The 18,716-nt window shown below is 51.4% G+C and overlaps 1 protein-coding gene across 4 annotated transcripts in view; it reads right to left on the bottom strand.

Moving 5' to 3' along the window:
- LOC105180973 (uncharacterized) overlaps positions 1-18,716 on the bottom strand; it is a 178,857-nt gene that overhangs the window by 116,905 nt on the left and 43,236 nt on the right. For 3 of the 4 annotated variants that reach the window (XM_025299226.1, XM_025299227.1, XM_019840413.2), the window contains exon 3: positions 17,354-17,491. The exons of the other annotated variant lie outside the window; for it this stretch is intronic. In XM_025299226.1, the coding sequence (XP_025155011.1) occupies positions 17,354-17,491 (138 nt within the window). The remainder of the gene's footprint in view (positions 1-17,353; positions 17,492-18,716) is intronic. 4 annotated transcript variants of the gene reach the window in all.

The raw sequence follows: 18,716 nt of genomic DNA, 5'->3' as shown, positions 1-18,716 counted from the left end.
ACTCGGTTTCCGCGGTGTCTCGCCACTCACACTTAACCGTTCGCCGTTCGTTCGATTTCCGCGAGCTTTCGGGGAGAGCCACGACGTGTAATAAATCGATGTAAACGCCGACGCGGCTGAAGAGCGGAGAAGTACCGCGATTGAAAATTATCGGGACAGGAGAATGAGCCCCGCGCGCGGATCAGAATTAGGGAGAGAAAGAGAAAGAGACATTTATATCGTGTTTCGGCCAAAGCTTCCCTTCGTCCCGGCAAATCGCGCGCTGTGCACGATTAGAACCAGAAGGTATGCGGAATCCCAAACCAACAATTGAAAAACAATCAGCGCGAGGTTCAACTGGAATCGCAATAATCGTCGTATCTCATTATTTGCTTTATTTCCTCGGAAATTTGACTTTTTGACCATTCGAATGTCCCATAATTTCCTCGTAAATTTACCGACGCCGACTTTCTCCCTCCCCAAACAAGCCAATGCGCCAAAGATTGAACCTCGCCTGCTTTTCCCACGCTGCTAAACCTTATCAATTATCAGAAGAAGTACTCGCGATCAGGATAACTACTCGCGTCTTTCCCACCGGGGATCGTCCCGCCGTCTTCCCCCTTTCGAATCGCGAACGAGGATCGCGAGATTTACGCGGGTTTCGCTTCTTCGGAAGCGGACGGAGAGGGCACAATGGGCCGGATGATTTACGCGGATATAAATACACCGATTGCCGCGCGATGCCTTCCTATTTTTTTTTCTTCCTCGTGCACGGCTGAGCCGCGGATACTCCGGAACGCCGGCGGTCACAAAGAAACAGGGTGGCCCTGTGCGGGAAGACGCAATATCACCCCGTTATGACAGCCTCGTATTTTAGTAAGGTGCCGCTTCGGGGGTGAAGGGCAGCGCGCGTCCCATTGGCCACCCCGGCGTATCGTAACGTGCTTTCTCTCTCTCTGTTTTTCTTCCTCTCTCTCTCTCTCTCTCTCTCTCTCTCTCTCGCTCTCTCTCTCTCTCTCTCTCTCTCTCTCTCTCTCTCTCTCTCTCTCTCTCTCTCCCTCCCTCCCTCCCTCCCTCGCTCTCTCTCTCTCTCTCGCTCTCTCTCGCTCTCTCTCTCTCGCTCTTTCCACCGGCACGGTACACACATCAATCACCGGCATTTTAATATCGGGTGGCGCACAATACCGCCGCCGCCACGGTATTCCGCGAAGCTCTGTCGAGAGTTCGACCGGCCCACCCCGCGTCCGCCGCCCCACGGAACCGGTTTTTATGGCGAAATTCTTCTAATTTGCGAGTACCCACCCTCTGATGAGCGAGCGAGCGAGCGAGCGAGCGAGCGTCCGTCGATGCACACAACGTTTAATGCGTCGCCGCAATTACGGAAATCGCCCTGGCGAAATGTGCATCGATTAGCTCCTACCGAGAGGATATCGCGAGCGCCCTTTGTGTCCGCGGTGACGATAGGGAAGAGGGTAGGTGATGCGTCTCTCTACGCCGTTGCGCTGGGGTGCTGTTGTCGAGAATTGATAGCAGTGTCGTCGAGAGATCGACGCGATCTCCCGGACGGAAGACTGCCGCGAAATTTTCCGCGGCCAGGCTCGGTCGAGACGAGAATATAAACCGCCAGTTGGGAAACCGCTGGAAAATATCCAGCGAGAGTTTCCGCCAACACATCGATTAACTCGAAACCGCGGCTCGACTGAATTAATCACTAATTTCGCCTAACAGGGAGAATCGGTTAATGTCGATTAACCGATGCCGATGGAAAGTGCCCTTGACGAACCATTGGGAGGCTCCGTGATGTTAATTCTTTTGATAAAAGAGAAAAAGAAAAATTCCGCACCGTCGGAAAACTAGACTTTTGTTGCAAAAGATAAAAAAGTTAGCGTTTGCATTTGTGGAAGACTGAAGTAGGAGACACATTTTCGAAGATTCTTGAAGCTTTTTCTTGAAGCTTTTCTTTCTGATTCCTTGGAAACACCGCGAATCGAAGCGGTCGAGATTCGTCGAGAAGAGGAAAAAAAAAGAACGACGTTCGACGCTTCGAGATCCACGTCGAGTACGTAAATCGATAGGCGCGTTAACGGGCGGCTCGTAAACCGCGCGCAAAATACTCGCAATCGCGAGCTCCAATTCAAGAGGGCCGGGGGCCAAGGGGGCATCTTTCTGGTCACAACGGTAAGGAATAAACCCGGCATTCCGGTTAGCAGTCGTGTTACTAGTATTATCAGGCTGTGGAATGCCGGCGTAATAAATGGTCGAATCATCCTCCCACCCTAACAATATGGCGCAAACAATCCTCGGCCGCGATTCACCCTTATATTGTTGCCCGAACAAAGAGTCTCGCCACGGCCGACTTGCGCTATGCGCTTTATATCAACCAGTCACCCCCCGCCGTCGCCCCCGACTCGCGCTCTCGGCTACACGCACCACGGAGTCGCTGTGTGTACGAGACGGGAGGGGGGAGAGGGGCAACCTCTCAGAAAAGCATGTCCGACGTGCTTTTTACGATAAATTTCCGTCCGTTTTTAGCCCGCGTGTATTTTTGGGAAAATGCAATCGCCTCCAACAGCGTCCCACAATTTCGCCGCTATTGACGATAATTACGCGGATACAAAATTGCATTTTCATTTCTTATGTCTCAAATAATCACGCAGCCGGCGGTAAGTAATTTTGCAATTTCCCCGAGGCAATCATAATCTTGCACAAAGTTTGCGATTTGGAGCGAAGCTGCTGTTGCACAAATTCGCTCGGTAGTGAACCCCGCGAGCGGGTCGATATTGCTTTTTTCTCTTTTCACATCAAACTTCCAAGTTTGATGCGAAAACGTTCCAAGGACGTTTACCGTCCACGCCGCGCGCTCCCCGTTCGGCTTCTCAGCTTGACTGGAAGCGGTTAAATCCCGACATCGAAGAGCTCGCGGAGCTCTGCCTGTGCGGAGATTGTGCAGCGAGCATGAAGTACTATCGTGGCTGTCGCGTGTGCGGCCGCTTTATATCGCTTTAGCGTCAGATTAATAAGCCGCACGCACGGCTGGCCGACGCACACGTCCACGCTCACGCACAGCGCGTACATCACGCGGGTACGCGCGCGTGCACGCACACGTAACACGCACACCTCGGCCGGCGCTGGCGACGGCGGCGGTGGCGATGGTGGCGGTAGTGGTGTGCTGGTGCTGGTGCTGGTGCTGGTGGTGGTGGTGGTGGTGGTGGCGGTGGCGGCGGTGGCGGTGGCGGAAAACCCTTACTATTTATTTTATTTGGCTTATTCGTTTTCGCCGGCGGCGTCACATCGCTGTTTGCGGGAATTTAATCTACGCGCGCGCGCGCGCGTGCGGTACGGAACGAACGCACGCAGATTCTGCGACCTGCTCTCGTTCCCGTTCTCGCGGCTCCGCAAGTCGCACGTTTCGTGCTACTCGTCGACAGAAACATCGAGTCGCGGGAGAGTTTCACGGAACGTAACTGCAGTGGCGCTGATTAGCGTGTTGTAATATTCTGATTCAGCGAGTGCAGAAGTTCCGATGGGTGCCCCGAAGAGGTGGTCGATCCGGTTTCGCGGCAACGTGAATAGAGAACATGAAGATAACGGGAAGCAAGGGCGACTATGGCGGATATCGGCGGAATAAATGAGTCGTTTTGAGTGAAATCACTTGGTCCGCATTTTCTCGATCGCAGGACCCATGCGAGATTTTTGCACTCGCCCAATAAATCGGAAATTCGGGGCGAGTCTCGTGAATCTGAAAAACGGACGCGTGCACAGACCGAGGAAAGCGTTAAAATGCGAACTCGACAGTTTAAGAGTGACTGGTTCTTTCCGTATCGAACATATCGCGAATGTGAAACGCTCACTCTCGCTTCGCTTCCGCCTGAAAACATCCCGTCCCGTTGGACGCTCCGCTGGAAAAACAATCGTCCCGGCTCCTATTTCGAGATGCTCCGAAAGTAAATCGGCCCTAAAACGATCTCGTCCACCCTTAAACACGATCCACCCCTGGAACGAGTAGCGTCGTGTAGCGTGTTGAACGTTCGCGAGCTGGAAACGGATGACGACGTGTGTAAACGTCCGAACGAACGAACGAACGAACGAACGAACGAACGAACGAACGAACGAACGAACGACCGACCGACCGACCGACCGACCGACCGTTCCGGAGGGGGTGCGTGCCACCCCTTCGGCGAGCTCGCGCGCTCCCCGCCGCCCTCGCATGACATATGATCTTCCATATTGCCGCGGTACACAGGCGGCGCGCCTACACGAGCGAGTCGCGCGTTCGTGTGCGCGTTTGCGAGAGCAAAAACGTACCCTCCAACTGCCACCCTCCCGCCCGATCGTACACGCGACAGGTAACGCACGCGTGCGGAGGGTAGAGAGGAGGCGAGAGTCGCGCGAGGGGGCGGACGTTTGTCACCGCGCGGTTTGCGCGCGGCTACATAATATCTCAGGGTTACAGCGGGTTGTCGCTCCTCATGTCGTCGTAGTCGACTACAAATAGCACGCGGTGGTTTAATAAAAAAAAGAGAGAGAGAGAGAGAGAGAGAGTGACAGAGTATGAGGGGGTGGGCTGGGGGTGGGGAGGAGTTATGAAGCGGTGAGAAAAACGGTGACACACGGGCCATGCGTCGCGCAGTGCCGCGGGGCGCGGATAAATCTCGGAGAGTTTTACTTCTGGTTATGCCGGCCGCCGCGGGATATTGTTTCAGCTCTCGCGCGGGAAGGGTGAAAAGAGACGGCGATATTTGCTACGAAGGCGTTGCTTATTCGTTATTCGTAATTGAGAAGGAGCTCTGCTTCGGACACATCGAGGCTGAGTCTAAATGAGCTCGTCGAAATTTCTGACTCGCCGAATTTTCGAATTTTCGACAAATACGTTTTGCAGTAATGCGATGATATTTACCTGGATGTTTCGTTCGATGAGCTACGAACGAAAATGTAGAAGGGTAAGTTTTCGTGGCGGAACACTAGTATACTGTTGTACAACGTTAAAGCGAAACGACGGATGATGGATTAACGAAAAGGAAGATATCGCGATTGGAGGATTATCCGCGCACGTTAAGATTCAAGTGATATTCGGTCGCTTGTTGACATCCGCGAAGTTACTTATTCGTCGTCGGAATCTTAAAAACGCGACGTTGTCTGACTTTTCATCGGTTGCTATTTGATGCATGTAACATCGAGCGGCGTTCGTTGGCGCAAAAGAGTAGGAATTCAGTCGGTCGGAGAGTGGGCTCGTAAATACGGCGAAACGAACGATTTTTCCCGACGGCCAGGAGATTATCGATAACGAAGCGGCAGCCGAGATCAATGCGCGCCGAAAATGTCGACGGGCGCGATAGCGTTAAACGGATCCGCGCGAGAGTCGCCGTGTAGGAGCGCCGCTGTAAACCGATTGTCAAAAGGGGTGGCGGCGGCCGAAAAGTGCAGCCAGGAAACTAAATCCGGGCGGATCCTCGTAGCCGCTTAGCGCGTTATCGTTATCGAAAATCTCGAGAGGAAGGCAACGCGATTGTAGAATTCCGGAAAAGCGCCCCTCCCCGTCCCCCAACTCGAACGACACTCGAGCGATGTAGAAGAAGCGGCGCTTCTCCCGGCTTTAGATTCGTTCTGGAAAAATGTATTCGCGAATTTCGAGCGACCTCCTCTCTCATTCGACGCCTCGTAATTTCACACGGAGAATAAAGATCGCTCGAATTGGCGCGACAATGAGTCAACCAAACGCGCTTTGACCGGAGAAAGCAGAAAGCTGCTGGTCTCTGCGAGGCAAAATTTGCCGCCGGAAGGAACGAGAAATTCCGGTTCCTCCGAGCAGAAGCTTTGCTTCGTTCACTGCCGCATTGATGCAACCAACATTTTTGCAACGCCACCTACTTCGTACATAGAAACGATTCAGCGGACATTAACGAGCGTCAAGTGACAAAAAATCTGAAAAACGCCTGCGCGCGTTTTCCTAAACCCTCCTAAAACACGAGATCAAAGGCCGACTGAACGAGAGCGAGCTCTCTCGGCGTTAACGAGAACATCGTGACCGTCGCGAAACACGCTACAGCGGTTGCAGCTTTTCCTCACGAGGACCGCAATTAAAGCGACGACTCGTTGAGAGGCACCGTCTGTCAGCCGGCCGCTAAATATCACCATCTTGCCCGGAAGCTTCCCGTCGCCCGGCCGGCTGCGGTGCGGTGCGGTGCGGTGCGGAAAAGCGCACGGCGCGGCACGGCGAGGAAACTAAATCAGTGAAAATCCCCGGCAACGCGGAGGGCGCGCGCGCGAGCGCGAGCGGATTTAAACGGTGGCCGCGCGCGAGCGGCCGTGTTTCTGCGTTATCACTTCGAAAATCTCTAAACAGCTCTCATCGCCCCTCTCCGCCCCTCCCGTCGCCGCCATCGCCCCCGCAGCCGGCGCCCCGCGCGCGCAGACGCCCCTATCCGTCAACGCTATCTCGCCGCCTTGCGCGTCGGGGGCTGAAGGCCGCGAGGGTGGTGTCGTCGTAACGTCGACGGGGTTGTTTCGCCTTTATCCTTCGCCATCCCCCTGTCCCAGCTGTCCGTGTGCGTGCGCGCGCGTCCCTCCGACGATTTTAAAGAAAATCGGCGAAAATTTAAAGCGTCCGCCGCTATAGGGCGATCCCCGTGCCGAGGGGTTAAACCGGGCGGGGGTGGAGGAGAGTGGTAACGGAGGGTGCCGCGTCGCCCGCGCGCGCAGAGGGTGCACGCCGGAGGGATGCTCTTCCGTTATCGGCTGGTGCTTATCGTGTGTGAGGGGCTTACACGCGGATCGCGCGCGCTCGCGCGCCCCCGACAACCACCGCCCGATGGTTTGCACACACGAATCCGCCAGATATACTCTCTCTCGCCCGACCGCCGCGAACTAACCCCCCGGACGCTCTCTCTCTCTCTCTCTCTCTCTCTCTTTCCCGCCAGCGGCCGTGAGAGGGTGACCGACGCGCGTTACGAGCCGACCGACAAATAGGTAGTAACACGTCGCGATTATACCGCGTTTACACCGGCGTTCATCAGCGCCGAAAGATGACGTACGTTTTACGCAAACGACCGACGCGCTACCCGCTCCCGCTGGCGTGACGCTGGTCGATGCGCCCCTATTCGCGGCCTGAGCGGCGAGCTGCCCGAAAGGGAGACTCCCACCGAGGTCTCCGTCTGACTCCTCGATTCTTCGTCGCGTCGACGATTTCGACGCACGTCTGGTGTGTTTTATCTCCGGATCCTGTCGAATGTATTTTTCCAGGCTTTGGTACTCGTGATTTCGGCACGAGAAGTCTCGTTTAAGGGAGCGGAATAATGTTTTCTTACATCACAGCCTCATCCCTTATATTCTACTGATCGTTAAAAATATCGTCTCGGTAGTTGAAGCTAGTTTTAGTTATGCAACGTGAAAATGCCTTCTCCCACCAGCGATCGCAACCTCTTATCTCTCCGACGTTCCCCACCCTCTTCCCCTGCCCTCCTCGCGGTGGGGGTTCAAGGGTTGAGAGAACGGTATAACGACTGATACAAGTATCGGTCCCCAGGCCGGTGTGTCATGGAATATTTAATTAGTTTTTCCAGCGCCACTCGCCCGCGCCCATAAATGTTAATTGCAGATGAAGTGGCAATAAGAAGCACAGCCCTCTTCTCTCGCTCGTCGGCGCCCTTCTTAATTCTTACGGTGCTTAACGAGCGGCCGTGAACGTTATCCCGAGTGCGAAAGCCGCGATAGATACATTCTTCCCTCGTTACGACTCCGCTGACATCTCTCGCCGCGCTTTTACCCCGCTGTTAAATGTAAATCATCGCCGATGATATTATTCGGCTGCCTCGAGAGGAAGCCGCGGCGCGAGCCACTTCAACGACGCGTGTAACGACGCAGGAAGCTACTTCGAGGCCGTCTTCTTCTTCTTCCTCTTCTTCTTCGTGTTGCGTGAAGACTTCGACGGAAATGCGCGGCGTACGGAAGATTTATGACACGCTAAAACCGCAAAGTGCGCAGCCGCCGCCGTTCTCCGTTCAGCGCTTTCGTTCGAGCGCTTCTAATCAACCACGCGTAATTTTATCTTGGACGAGAAAATCGGACAAATCTGAGGCGACAGATCGGTGCAAAAGGTCGCGGTTCGGGTTTCCGCTGAGATTTCACTCTAGCGGATTCGAAGGAACCGAATTATTCATCGAGCAGTTGACGGACATCAGCGAGGGTGATTACGTGGTTGAGTCATTTGGGCTTCATTGAACGCAGTAAAGTTACGGATTTCACCCGTGGACCTGATTTTGCGATTGACTCGGTGGACAGACTTTGGAACTTTACTTTGCTATTTTTTTTAATCTAATACGCTTTATCTCACACAGTTTTCAAAGAAGGATCCAAATTTCTAGCGATTCAAGGACACAGCCAGAAATACTGGTTTCAGGTGTCACCTCGCCGCGGAACGTGTAAAGCGTAAGGAAAAAAAATATATAAATGATAACACAGATAACGATCCGTCCCGTCGAAAATCCGATTTCCGACGGCCCTCCCGACAGTTTTTCGGGTTCGCCCCTGACATTTCCGAGGGTGTCTTTCTGTCTGTCGCTGCGGATGGCTGAGATCGTCCACCGAGAAAAACTGTTTGAAGCCGGCGACGGAGCAAGAACGAAGCGGCAGTGCGAGAGGAGAAAAATCAGTGGCGATACAGCCGGTGACGCGCGTTAGGAAAAGGCGGCTTTCGCGCTTCACAGACGTGGGCGGGGGGGGGGGGGAACTGGCTGGCTCGATCGGTGGTGGCCGGCCCGAAACGACGAGGGGTCGCGCCACCAAAGGCGGAAAGAACGGAATTTAATTAAGTAAAATTACTGTCGCACGGGAGAGGCGAGAAGCTGCTCTCACCGTTGGAGCCCGGCCGAAAAAATGGCGACGCCTATCGTCACGCGGCGTTCGGCGGGGCGGAGGGGCCACACGCATTAATGATCTCATCCCCCGATAAAAACGGAGTAATAGAAAGCAAACGAATTCGCGCGAGCGCGCCATTAAATGCACGCTTAGGATAACCGTGGCGAGGATATTTACATGACCTGATTCTCCGCTTTTCAAGCGCGCGATCCGCTCGCTCTTAATTAATCCTTAATTGTCTCGCGGATAGCGGAACGATATAGCAGCGTGCCGGCAGATGCTATCGTTACCAATTAAGAAGAAGCTGCGTAGAAAAATATATTAACCCGCTGGCCACGCGGAACGACGCAACCAGCCGAGGGTATTTTTCTGCTGTGACCGGATCTTCCCTTCCCGTCAAACTCGAATTACCGGTTGTTTACAGAAAGCGATGTATATGACGAAAGTCAGCATGAGACACTAGATACATCTATTATTTTATGATTTTAACCTCTCATTATACGCGATTATGCTGAAACCGTGTATCATGTTTTCTATATCTTATCAATAATCTTCCGCGTCCTCTGCGGTATTTTTTTTTCTTTGTGTATACTAAAGGACTAAAGGACTTTTCTCGTAAATAAAGATTATTATTATTATTATTATTATCATATCTCGGAGAGTGAAATAAGATGCGCTGAGCAATAGCGAGTCTTTGACGAAATGATTGATTGCAGATCCGGATTACGGAGGATTATTATGGACATTATTTAGCGTTACAAATATACGCAGAATCAGAACACAAGGCTCTTTCGTTTCGCGCAAGACGAAATCGACGTACGAGCGTGAAACTAATCCTCGTGCAAGTGGAACTTACGACTGAGTCCCGCAAAATATGTCGAGAGGAGCAGCACGGGCGGCAATTTTTTTCTGGTTCTCATGAAAGCGTAAGCAGGAATCGTTACGCCCGCTAGATCCTGTCCAGAGTGGATTTTCTCGCGCGCGTACTCCCGCAAGGAGCCATGCAATCACGCGAAACGACCGTTTCACGCCGCATTTATGAAAAATAATATCTCCATTCTCGCGTCGTTGCTGGCGGAGGAGACACTCGAGAGGATGAAGAGCGACGTCGGCCCAGATTCGCGCGTGTAAACAACGCGCAACGAGACGAGCGATTCCGGCGCCGTACACATCGCCTGGCGCGGATGGATCGAATGAAAAGTTCTCTATCTGCCGAAAGATTTGCGACGTTTGCGAGCAAACGTTCGGCCTCCGAGCTCGGTACGCGTCGACGTGACGAGCGACAATAGAATAATCAACGCGCCGATCACTTACCGACGCACGCACGCACGCACGCACGCACGCACGGTGTTTCCTTTCCTTGCGAAAAAAAAAATCACCCTTGTTCGAACGTGCGGATTCCATCGCGGGGCTCGCGGTTGTTCGGTTGTTCGCCACCCCCACCCGCAAACATATTTCAATATCCGGCCTACTTCGGCCTTCTCGCCGAAATACGCATTTCAATATCCATTTCCTGCAGAGCCAGTTATTTCTTTTTTTTCCTTTTTTTCGTTTGTTTCGGTCTGTTTTTTCCCCTCCCCTCCCCCCCGGTGCCGCCTTTTTGCAACGCGTTATCAGGTATATATCGGCGCCGGATGAAACGCGGCGTGCACCGAGCGCGCATCTCCGTTGCGGTCCGTATAACAACGCGTTTTTGTTGCATGTCGGCCGCATTGTGCCGGCACTGACCCACTTAGCGCCTCATCCCTATCCCTATCCGCGCTCCCCCTCTTCGCTCGGCAAAAAAAAGAATCTATTGGCCCGCGCGCGCTTTTCCATTTTCCCCGTCCCCGCGCACCTCGGGCAGTTATTGCTTATTTGGAGATCCAAAGAGTCGGCTGCCCTGGCACCGCTGAACTGATTTATCGCGATGGTTATTTATGAAACGCGATTATTCGTCTGGTGACGCTCGACTTTTATCACTAGACCGCCCATTTCCCATCTCTCGATTTGTATCTTTTGGTTTGCGCTTGTTTTTTTTTCTTTTATTTTTTTTTCTTTTTCCGGTGCTCGGAGATACCTCTCCGCAGGGGGATGTTTCGATGCGGAAACCGGCTGAACGCGCGGCTGCGGACGCGCGCAACCGTCCGCCGGGCGTATCTTAATTCTGCTTTGAGAGTTTGCGATTTCACGAGATTGATTCGCGCAGGAGGTTCAGGACCTTCGCTCAGACCACTCGTGGAACGAAGGGATAGGCAAGAATACAGAAGTCGAGGGAGAAAGGAAACTCGAGAGCAGACGGAAAATCGGGCCAAGCGCGGATATTCGAGTCGCGCCCCCGACGAAGACGCTTTCAGCGAATCTTTCTCTCTCTCTCTCTCTCTCTCTCTCTCTCTCTCTCTCTCTCTCTCTCTCTCGCGTGGACTTACGGGAAGTCACGTCGTTTCTCGTTTTCGTCACGATTCGTCACGCTGACTCACGAAAGAGCTAATTAATCCGCGCTAAGAGGGCGGAGGGTACAACGGGGAGACACGACAACTTTCGCGACATCCATCCGGCTTCCGCCTCCTCGTCGTCGTCGTCGTCCGATTAAACGAATCGAGATATCGCTTCGTGATGCGATTACGGGCCCACCACATCCACCAGCACACGAGCGTGTATATCGATCGAAACGATGTCACGCGTGTCTTCCCGGATGGCGACGCGTTTTGCCCCCGTCGCCGGGAATTAACGTCACCTCCGCCCTTGAACGTCGCGAGAGTTTGAGAGGAAAAAAAGGGAGGAGGAGAGGAAATGTGCTATATTGTGTTTTTGCCCGATCTTCCGAGCGAACGAACGCGGAAAGGACGAAAACGATGCTACTCAAGGCCAAGACTGCGAATTAGAGGGTGAAGTTCTGTTTGCAACTTGAGTCTCTTTCGCTGAACGAACCTAATGTTTACGTTATTTATTAACGAGTTTATCATTCATTCTTCATTTCATCGTCAACAAAATAACAAGTTCATCGTCAAACAAATAAAAACAATTTCTTATTTATCATCAATAGATAATCAATAATTTATCAATTATTTATAAATGTTGAAAAATCTCAGAGTTTCGGGAGTAACGTAAAACAACACGTTGACTCAGGAGTAATGAAGTGAAAATGCGTTAAATGCAGAAGCATCGCGCCGTAATACGCGGAGATTAATAAAGACGAGCTCGTTTCTCGCCCCACGAGAGAAAGAGAGCTGCACACTCGAGCCCCCAGGAAGGGGGGAGGTGTGATAGGGGCGAGACGGACGCGAGTCTCGGAGATGAAATCGGGCAGGCGCGCGCGAAGAAAAGAGAGAAAGTTGCTCGATATTTTAATAAAGAATATTGCAAGGCGTCGTCGCACGGCGCTCTCTCACTTACTTAGTCGCGCAGCGAGCGATTACGATAAATTAACAGCAGCTTGTTTCCCCGCCGCGTCGGCGGGGGAATATCCGCGGGATCCATGGATTCCGTCGCTCTCTCTTCCGGCCCCTCCTGCGTCCACGGGCTTTCTTCACGGGCTTTAATTGCCGGGATTTAATTAGTAGTCGGGCGATACTCTATCGCGGGATCGTCAATTAACTGACGTCTCCCCGCCGACGTGGCTCGCGCTTCGTCGATGAATATCTTACGACAAGCGTGTCGTAACGCGACGAATTTTCGTCCCGAGAAATTAGATCGGAAGAGCCGCGAATGCGTCGTGAAAAGCGCGCGTTCGATATTAAAATTGGAAGACACGGCGATTATGCACATTCTCGGGATATTCGCGGGCTGAGCTTTAAGCGCGCGCGCGCGCGCGAGCGCGAACAATATGCACAAGAGCGTCTAAAAAGCGCGGCTGAAACGATGCATTATGCATCCCGCGATAAAGTATGAATTTATGCGCGCGCTGAGGTGGCCCCGGCGATTCGCGCTAACGCTCGTGTTTCTGTTTTCTTGGCGTAACACACGGTTACGTTTCTACGGCCGCGGGGTTTCCGGCGCGATTCGGCCGGAAGAAATATCCGGCGATGCGTCGTCACTCACGATTTCCACGTACGTATATCACGTTTCGTAAATATCCTCGTTGCGCTAGTTATTCGCGCACCGCGAAGCGACTCGCGGGCGAATTATTACGCGGCAGTTTCGCAACACGCGATCGTTAGATTTTCGTTAACTTTGTATTACAAAACAGAGACCGAGACATGTCTGTTATTGTGAAATACACGTCTACACAGTTCCCTCAATAGTATTAGCAGACAAATAATGATAATGGTAATACTCTCTCATCATGTCTCACGTGTCTCATCGTGTCTCAAAGGACACGCCTGCGGGGATTTCTGCAAGGCAGGCCGTCCGAAAACCTTCAAGTTTCTCGTACTCACGGCGAAAGATACGGCCACATATTAACGCGATCGTTTAAGGGTTAAAAGTCGGGCTCGGGGGAGCAACGAGATTTGATTACAAGCCGCGAATGCCGGTCGCGCCGACGACGATTACGAGCGGTAGCGCGGCCGGCGCGAATCGTCGCTATACTAGGAAAGGCACTAACTCCCGGCCGAAACTGGCCGCGGAGGGTATTAAGGAGCCGACGTCGGTCGCCGTTAAAATTTATATATTCCTCGGCTCGGCCTCGTAAGAGTGGCCGTAGAAATGTTGCCGCGCGTTCACGTCGGCCCTTCGAGCGCGGAGGACGCGCCGCCGCAAAGCGACTTTAATTGGCGAGCGTGTCCGTGGCGCGGTCGTACGAAAAAATTAGAGCCGCGTAATGCTGCGACGCGCATTGTCGTTTGGCGAAATCAGAGCGCTGGCAGGGCTGTATTCGAGCGTTCGCATAAAGTGCTCGCGTATCTCGCGGGCAACAAAGATAATCGCTCGCCTCGAGATTTTGGTCCCACGTCCCACGAATCCCGCAGATTCTGAGCGGGCGACAGGAGAGGGGGGGGCGGGATCTTGAGACTTGTCGAGATTTCGAGTCTACATCAAGCCTGCAAATTCCTTCCTTGAATTCTTGGAGAATCTCGAGATACAACTCTGCGTGTGACGAGCGAATGTTATATAATTTAATAAAGATCGAGAGATTCAAGGAAAGGGCAATAAATCAAGCGAGACACATTTTTATTCCTATAATCTCTTCCTTCTTATCTTCGGCGTTGCGAGTCTCCGAATGGGATTCGAAGCTCTTAAGAGAGCTAATAAGGAAGAAGCTGTCGAGGCAAAGATATCACGTGTCGAATAATGCTATTTTTCAGCAGAGACTTCAATTTGCATTCTGTATAACAACAAAGCGAGAAACAGAAATAAAGCAGAAGCGTCGGCGGATGTAAACAAGATCGTGCTCTCGACCTAAAATGTATTTTTAAACGTAAAAATTAGCACTGCAAAATTTACGTTGTATTCCAAAGCCGGTATATTCACAGTTGTGAAATATTCAGGACCTGCGATTGGAAACACATAATTTCTTACAGACATGTATCCATGACTAGTTAGTTGGCTGATTTGGTCAATCGATTGGAAACAAAATGACAGTAATCATTTCCAGCATTAAAGGTGCAATAGGATGTACAGTCCGATGATCGTATCTCGAGATTGTCCGTTGGTGTTTTATGTTTGGTAAAATCTGCAGAGTCAACGCAGAACCAAAATTTTCACTCGCTCGATCAACGAGGCGAAATCACGGTAAAATTTTCAACCATATATTTATTCAGAAAAACTTAAAAATTATTTTTTAAAAACATTTCTAGTCTCGAAAGAATGATGACGACGAAGTAACACATCGTCGCAAGATTAAGCGTGAAAAATCACGGTTTACAGATAAAGCAGCTAAGAACTGTAAAACGTTCGGAGAGAGTCAATAATGTAAACGTTATTACGGAAATCCCTAAACGCGCGCAGTATCGGGCCGCTCGTGATCTGCTCCAAATTAGCGCGACGTCAGTCAAGCTTTAGCGAGTCCGCTAAACCGACAGCAAACATGCACTTTTCACGGCAGTAAAACTGGGAATTACCGTCAGGCGCGTGTCGCGCATGCGGGGATGAAAAATCTGGGATGTGTGCGATACCGCGATACTCCGAACGTGTCACCACTTATCCTCCACCATTAGCCACTGTTCTCCACTTCCGGCGGTATCTCGATCGCGTCAGCTGCAATCGGCCGTCGACCATGGTGAGCCAAAGTATTATCGTTGTACACGTAAGAACGAGAGCGCGAGACGCGCTCGTAACGCGTCGACTAATTTCTCGATCTTCCGCACCGTCAAGATAATTTTCCACACGCATTATGCATCTCACTTTTTTATGTACATATTTACTCCGATTCACTCGTGATTATCCATGAATTGTTATCGCCAGAGCAATCGGCATTCGTTTGACCCATTTGCTTCGTAAAATTCGAAGATCTCCATTATCATCTATATAAAACAATCTCTCGAAAGAATTGAAATCTCCAAAGAACCGTCTGCAAGGACACGCGGCTAAGGATAAGGATGAGGATGAGGATTTTCCCGTCCGGGAAAGCGGAGCTCCGCGGCGACTGAGAATCACTGGCTTAAGCGTCAGATACCGGTGCATTCACCTTATGAAAGTCATTAATCTTGCGGGACGCAGAGAACCGGCCAATTAACAGGGCGGAATCAGGGAACGGCTAAGGTAGATACTACTGATTCCGATCGATTTCAGGCTTAAGTCGGGGGCAGCCGGCGCGCCGAGCCGCTGCGGCGGGTCGAGCTATCGATCCGTCTGTTCGCGCGCTCTCTCGCGAGTTAGCCGCGTGTCGGCCGGCGGCGGCGGCGGCGGCGGCGGCGGCGGCGGCGGCGGCGGCGGCGACGGCGACGGCGTTGGCGGCGGCGGTCCATCGATCCCGCAAATCCAGCTACCAGATCGACTTGCGCGTTTGCACGGGCTAAGCCCACGAGCTATGCTCATCTTCCTGTCCACAAATCTCCTAAGACCCGCTGCAACGCCCGTCGCTGAGCCTTTCGCCAGCTGTCCTGCGCCCCCGACGCACCTGATGCGCCCGCCCCCGCGATGCGCGCCAAGATCGCGACCGAGATGGCGGAGAAGACCGGTAGCTGCGACGACGACGACGACGACGACGACGATGACGACGACGACGACGAAATCGCGTGAAACGGTCCATTTGTTCGGGAACGGGGAAATCAGTTGAGGGAAGCACCATTGTCGAGTTCGCGATCGGACGCGAGTAAATGAAGACATCACGCTGAGATTTCACGAGGTGAATTTTGAAAAACCGTCAGGGTACCGAAGTACAGGTCACGTGTCGTTTTGTACGCGCAGGATGAATGATGAGAGAGGTAGCAGACGCGGGGCGAAGAGTTTCTTTCCGTTTCACGCGATAGGCGTGCTCCGCGGTGTAATCGCCGTTTTCGCCCAGTTTTCGCTCTCTGTCCATTCGCGATATTTGTCAACAGCAATTTGCAGCGCGACTTCTTGACGCGTATTGGCTCGAATTCGCTTCGTTATTTCTTTCAGATGGTAAATATAATCGGCCGTGTGTATAATGACTACAAATAAAGTAATGTTAATTTAATCAAAATAATTCGGCCGAAATAACCTCATAAATTTTAATGATTGTGATGAATCGAACTAAATTGTAATCAATATAATTAAATTAAAATTACTCTTATCGAAATTGCTCCGATCAAATTGCCTGTTATTATTATTTTTTCATTACGCGATTCGCCGAAAATTACCGATGCAACTAGATGCTATTTAACGAAAATTAATTATGCATTTCGGATCTGATTATCGACGCGAGCAGTTCGTTCTTTGCGTTAATTATGCTTTCATTCGCTTCCCCCACGCCTCTCTCTCTCTCTCTCTCTCTCTCTCTCTCTCTCTCTCTCTCTCTCGGAAATACTTGCCCGCGGTATAAGTCACTGTTTCGAGAGAGTTTTGATTGCGCGGTAATGTTTTGTCTCGCGTTTACGTTTAGACGAGATAGAAAAATTCGTTAAGCTAAAGTTCGTTTAGATAAAGTTACAAATTTTATCGCACGATTGACACACATTCGAAGATAAAAGACATCACCAGTGTCGTACCATCATTAACCCTTTCGGCGGTGGAAAATTTCATATATTCGACAACCAGCAGAGAAAAGTTAAATCTCTCTTCAGTCTTGCCGCTTGGTCTTAACTTGATTATTGAAAAGCACTACTAATGGCTTCCAACAAATTGAACATCATTAATGTGACCGAATTTCGTCATCCTTTTAATCTATCGTGCATATTTCAGGCTCACGAAAAGGTCATGTCATTCGACACTCAACTTATTTCCGGATCGAAAAAAGGCAAAAAAAATTGATTCACGACGCGATCGCGACGCCCTCCTGCGTCGGGGATTTGCTGCGTCCGTCTCAATGCTGTACCTTCTTCTGCGCTACTGATTGCGAGCTATAACGCAAACGCGCGACCGCTCGAGGAAGAGCGCGAGCGCACGAAATCCTCGCGAAAGAGCGCAAAGCAGCACCGAAAGGGTCAAAAAGGCGAGCGAAAAATGTCGCGGCAATGAAAATGACTGGTAGGCCTACCTTGGTCGAATACAAGGCAGCGGGTGGTCTTGGCAGCGAGTCCCGGGGGCAGAGCGAACCTGTAGGCCGGGCCCGGCGACAGCCCCAGCCCCAGACCGAGCGCCTCCGCGCCGCATCGGCCCCCGAACACAGGCCCCACTAGAATCACCCATACAACAGTGGTAATCAGTCATCGTCATTATCAAGATAAGGAGAATTACACAGAATTATCATCAATTAGCAAGAGCATCATCATCATCATCATCATGCACAGAGCGAGGAAACCTTCGTGACTGGGGAACTTTCAGGCTGGCGAATGTCGACGGCGCGGCGCGCGTGTGCGAAAAAGAAGCGAACGTCGTCGAGGTGGTTCTTCAGCGATCGACCGAATATCTCGACGTGGAGCCTGAAAGTCCCGAGAGAAGTCCTTCGCTCTGACGTCTAATCATTTCCAATTGTTAATGACGGCCGTCCTGGCCGTGAGGCTTCGATCGTCCGATGTTCAAAGTGAGATATCAAAGTGCACTGTTTGAATCGCTGTTTGTTACATTTTCTCTCGCGTGTTCGCGTACCCGCTTAAAAAAAAAATATATATATATATATTTTTTTTTAATGATGATCATCTCTCACAAACTGTGTAAGTATTTTTAGGAGAAAGTCGTGCACAGTAAGATTAAAGAAGCAGAGAACGGCAAATAGATTCCAAAATTCCAAGGAGGGTTATGAGACGGCCGGGGGAGGGCGGCAGCAAGAAATGCATTCTCGCACCCCGTTTCCGTTTGATAGCATCAACCAAACCGCGTATCATGCATTAATTTGCCAAGACGGTTAATCGCAGGACATAGCCCGTCGCTTTGCGCGAGACAATTTGGAAGACACGTTCCGTGAGATTTTCGATGCGATCCCGGCAATCTCGACTTCTCTCGTTATCGCACAGCGTTAAATAATACCAACGATCAATCACGTCGAAACATTTTAATTCCTGCCGCCGATCGTGTCCGTGTTTGTCGACAATTTTATAACAACCGACTGTCTGGACTGTCCATTTTTCATTACTGCGTTTAATCGAAAGTATCCCCGGAAAGCGTTCCTTTGAATTATTGAACACGGAAGTTCCTGGTATCCTTTGATTATGTTTTTACTCGATATTTGCAACTTGTTTCTCGCGCGATAAAAATCGCGCGTTTGATTAATGAATATATCAATTGCTAAGATTCACGAAAGAGCTTCCCGGAAGCATAAAGCTTCCCGGGGCTCGTTGCCGATTCAATTACGCGTGGCACTCGTGCGCGACTCTCGCAGATCCCTAAATACACGGAGCGAATTAGCGAGCGGGATCAAAAGATGGTGAGCACCAATATGCCCTCAAAGGCCCTCGTCATTT

Source organism: Harpegnathos saltator, unplaced genomic scaffold (assembly GCF_003227715.2).
Source record: "Harpegnathos saltator strain DR-91 unplaced genomic scaffold, Hsal_v8.6 scaffold255, whole genome shotgun sequence".
Classification (NCBI taxonomy): domain Eukaryota; kingdom Metazoa; phylum Arthropoda; class Insecta; order Hymenoptera; family Formicidae; genus Harpegnathos; species Harpegnathos saltator.
The sequence above is the reverse complement of the archived record's forward strand: the minus strand, read 5'-3'. Positions and strand labels throughout refer to the sequence as shown.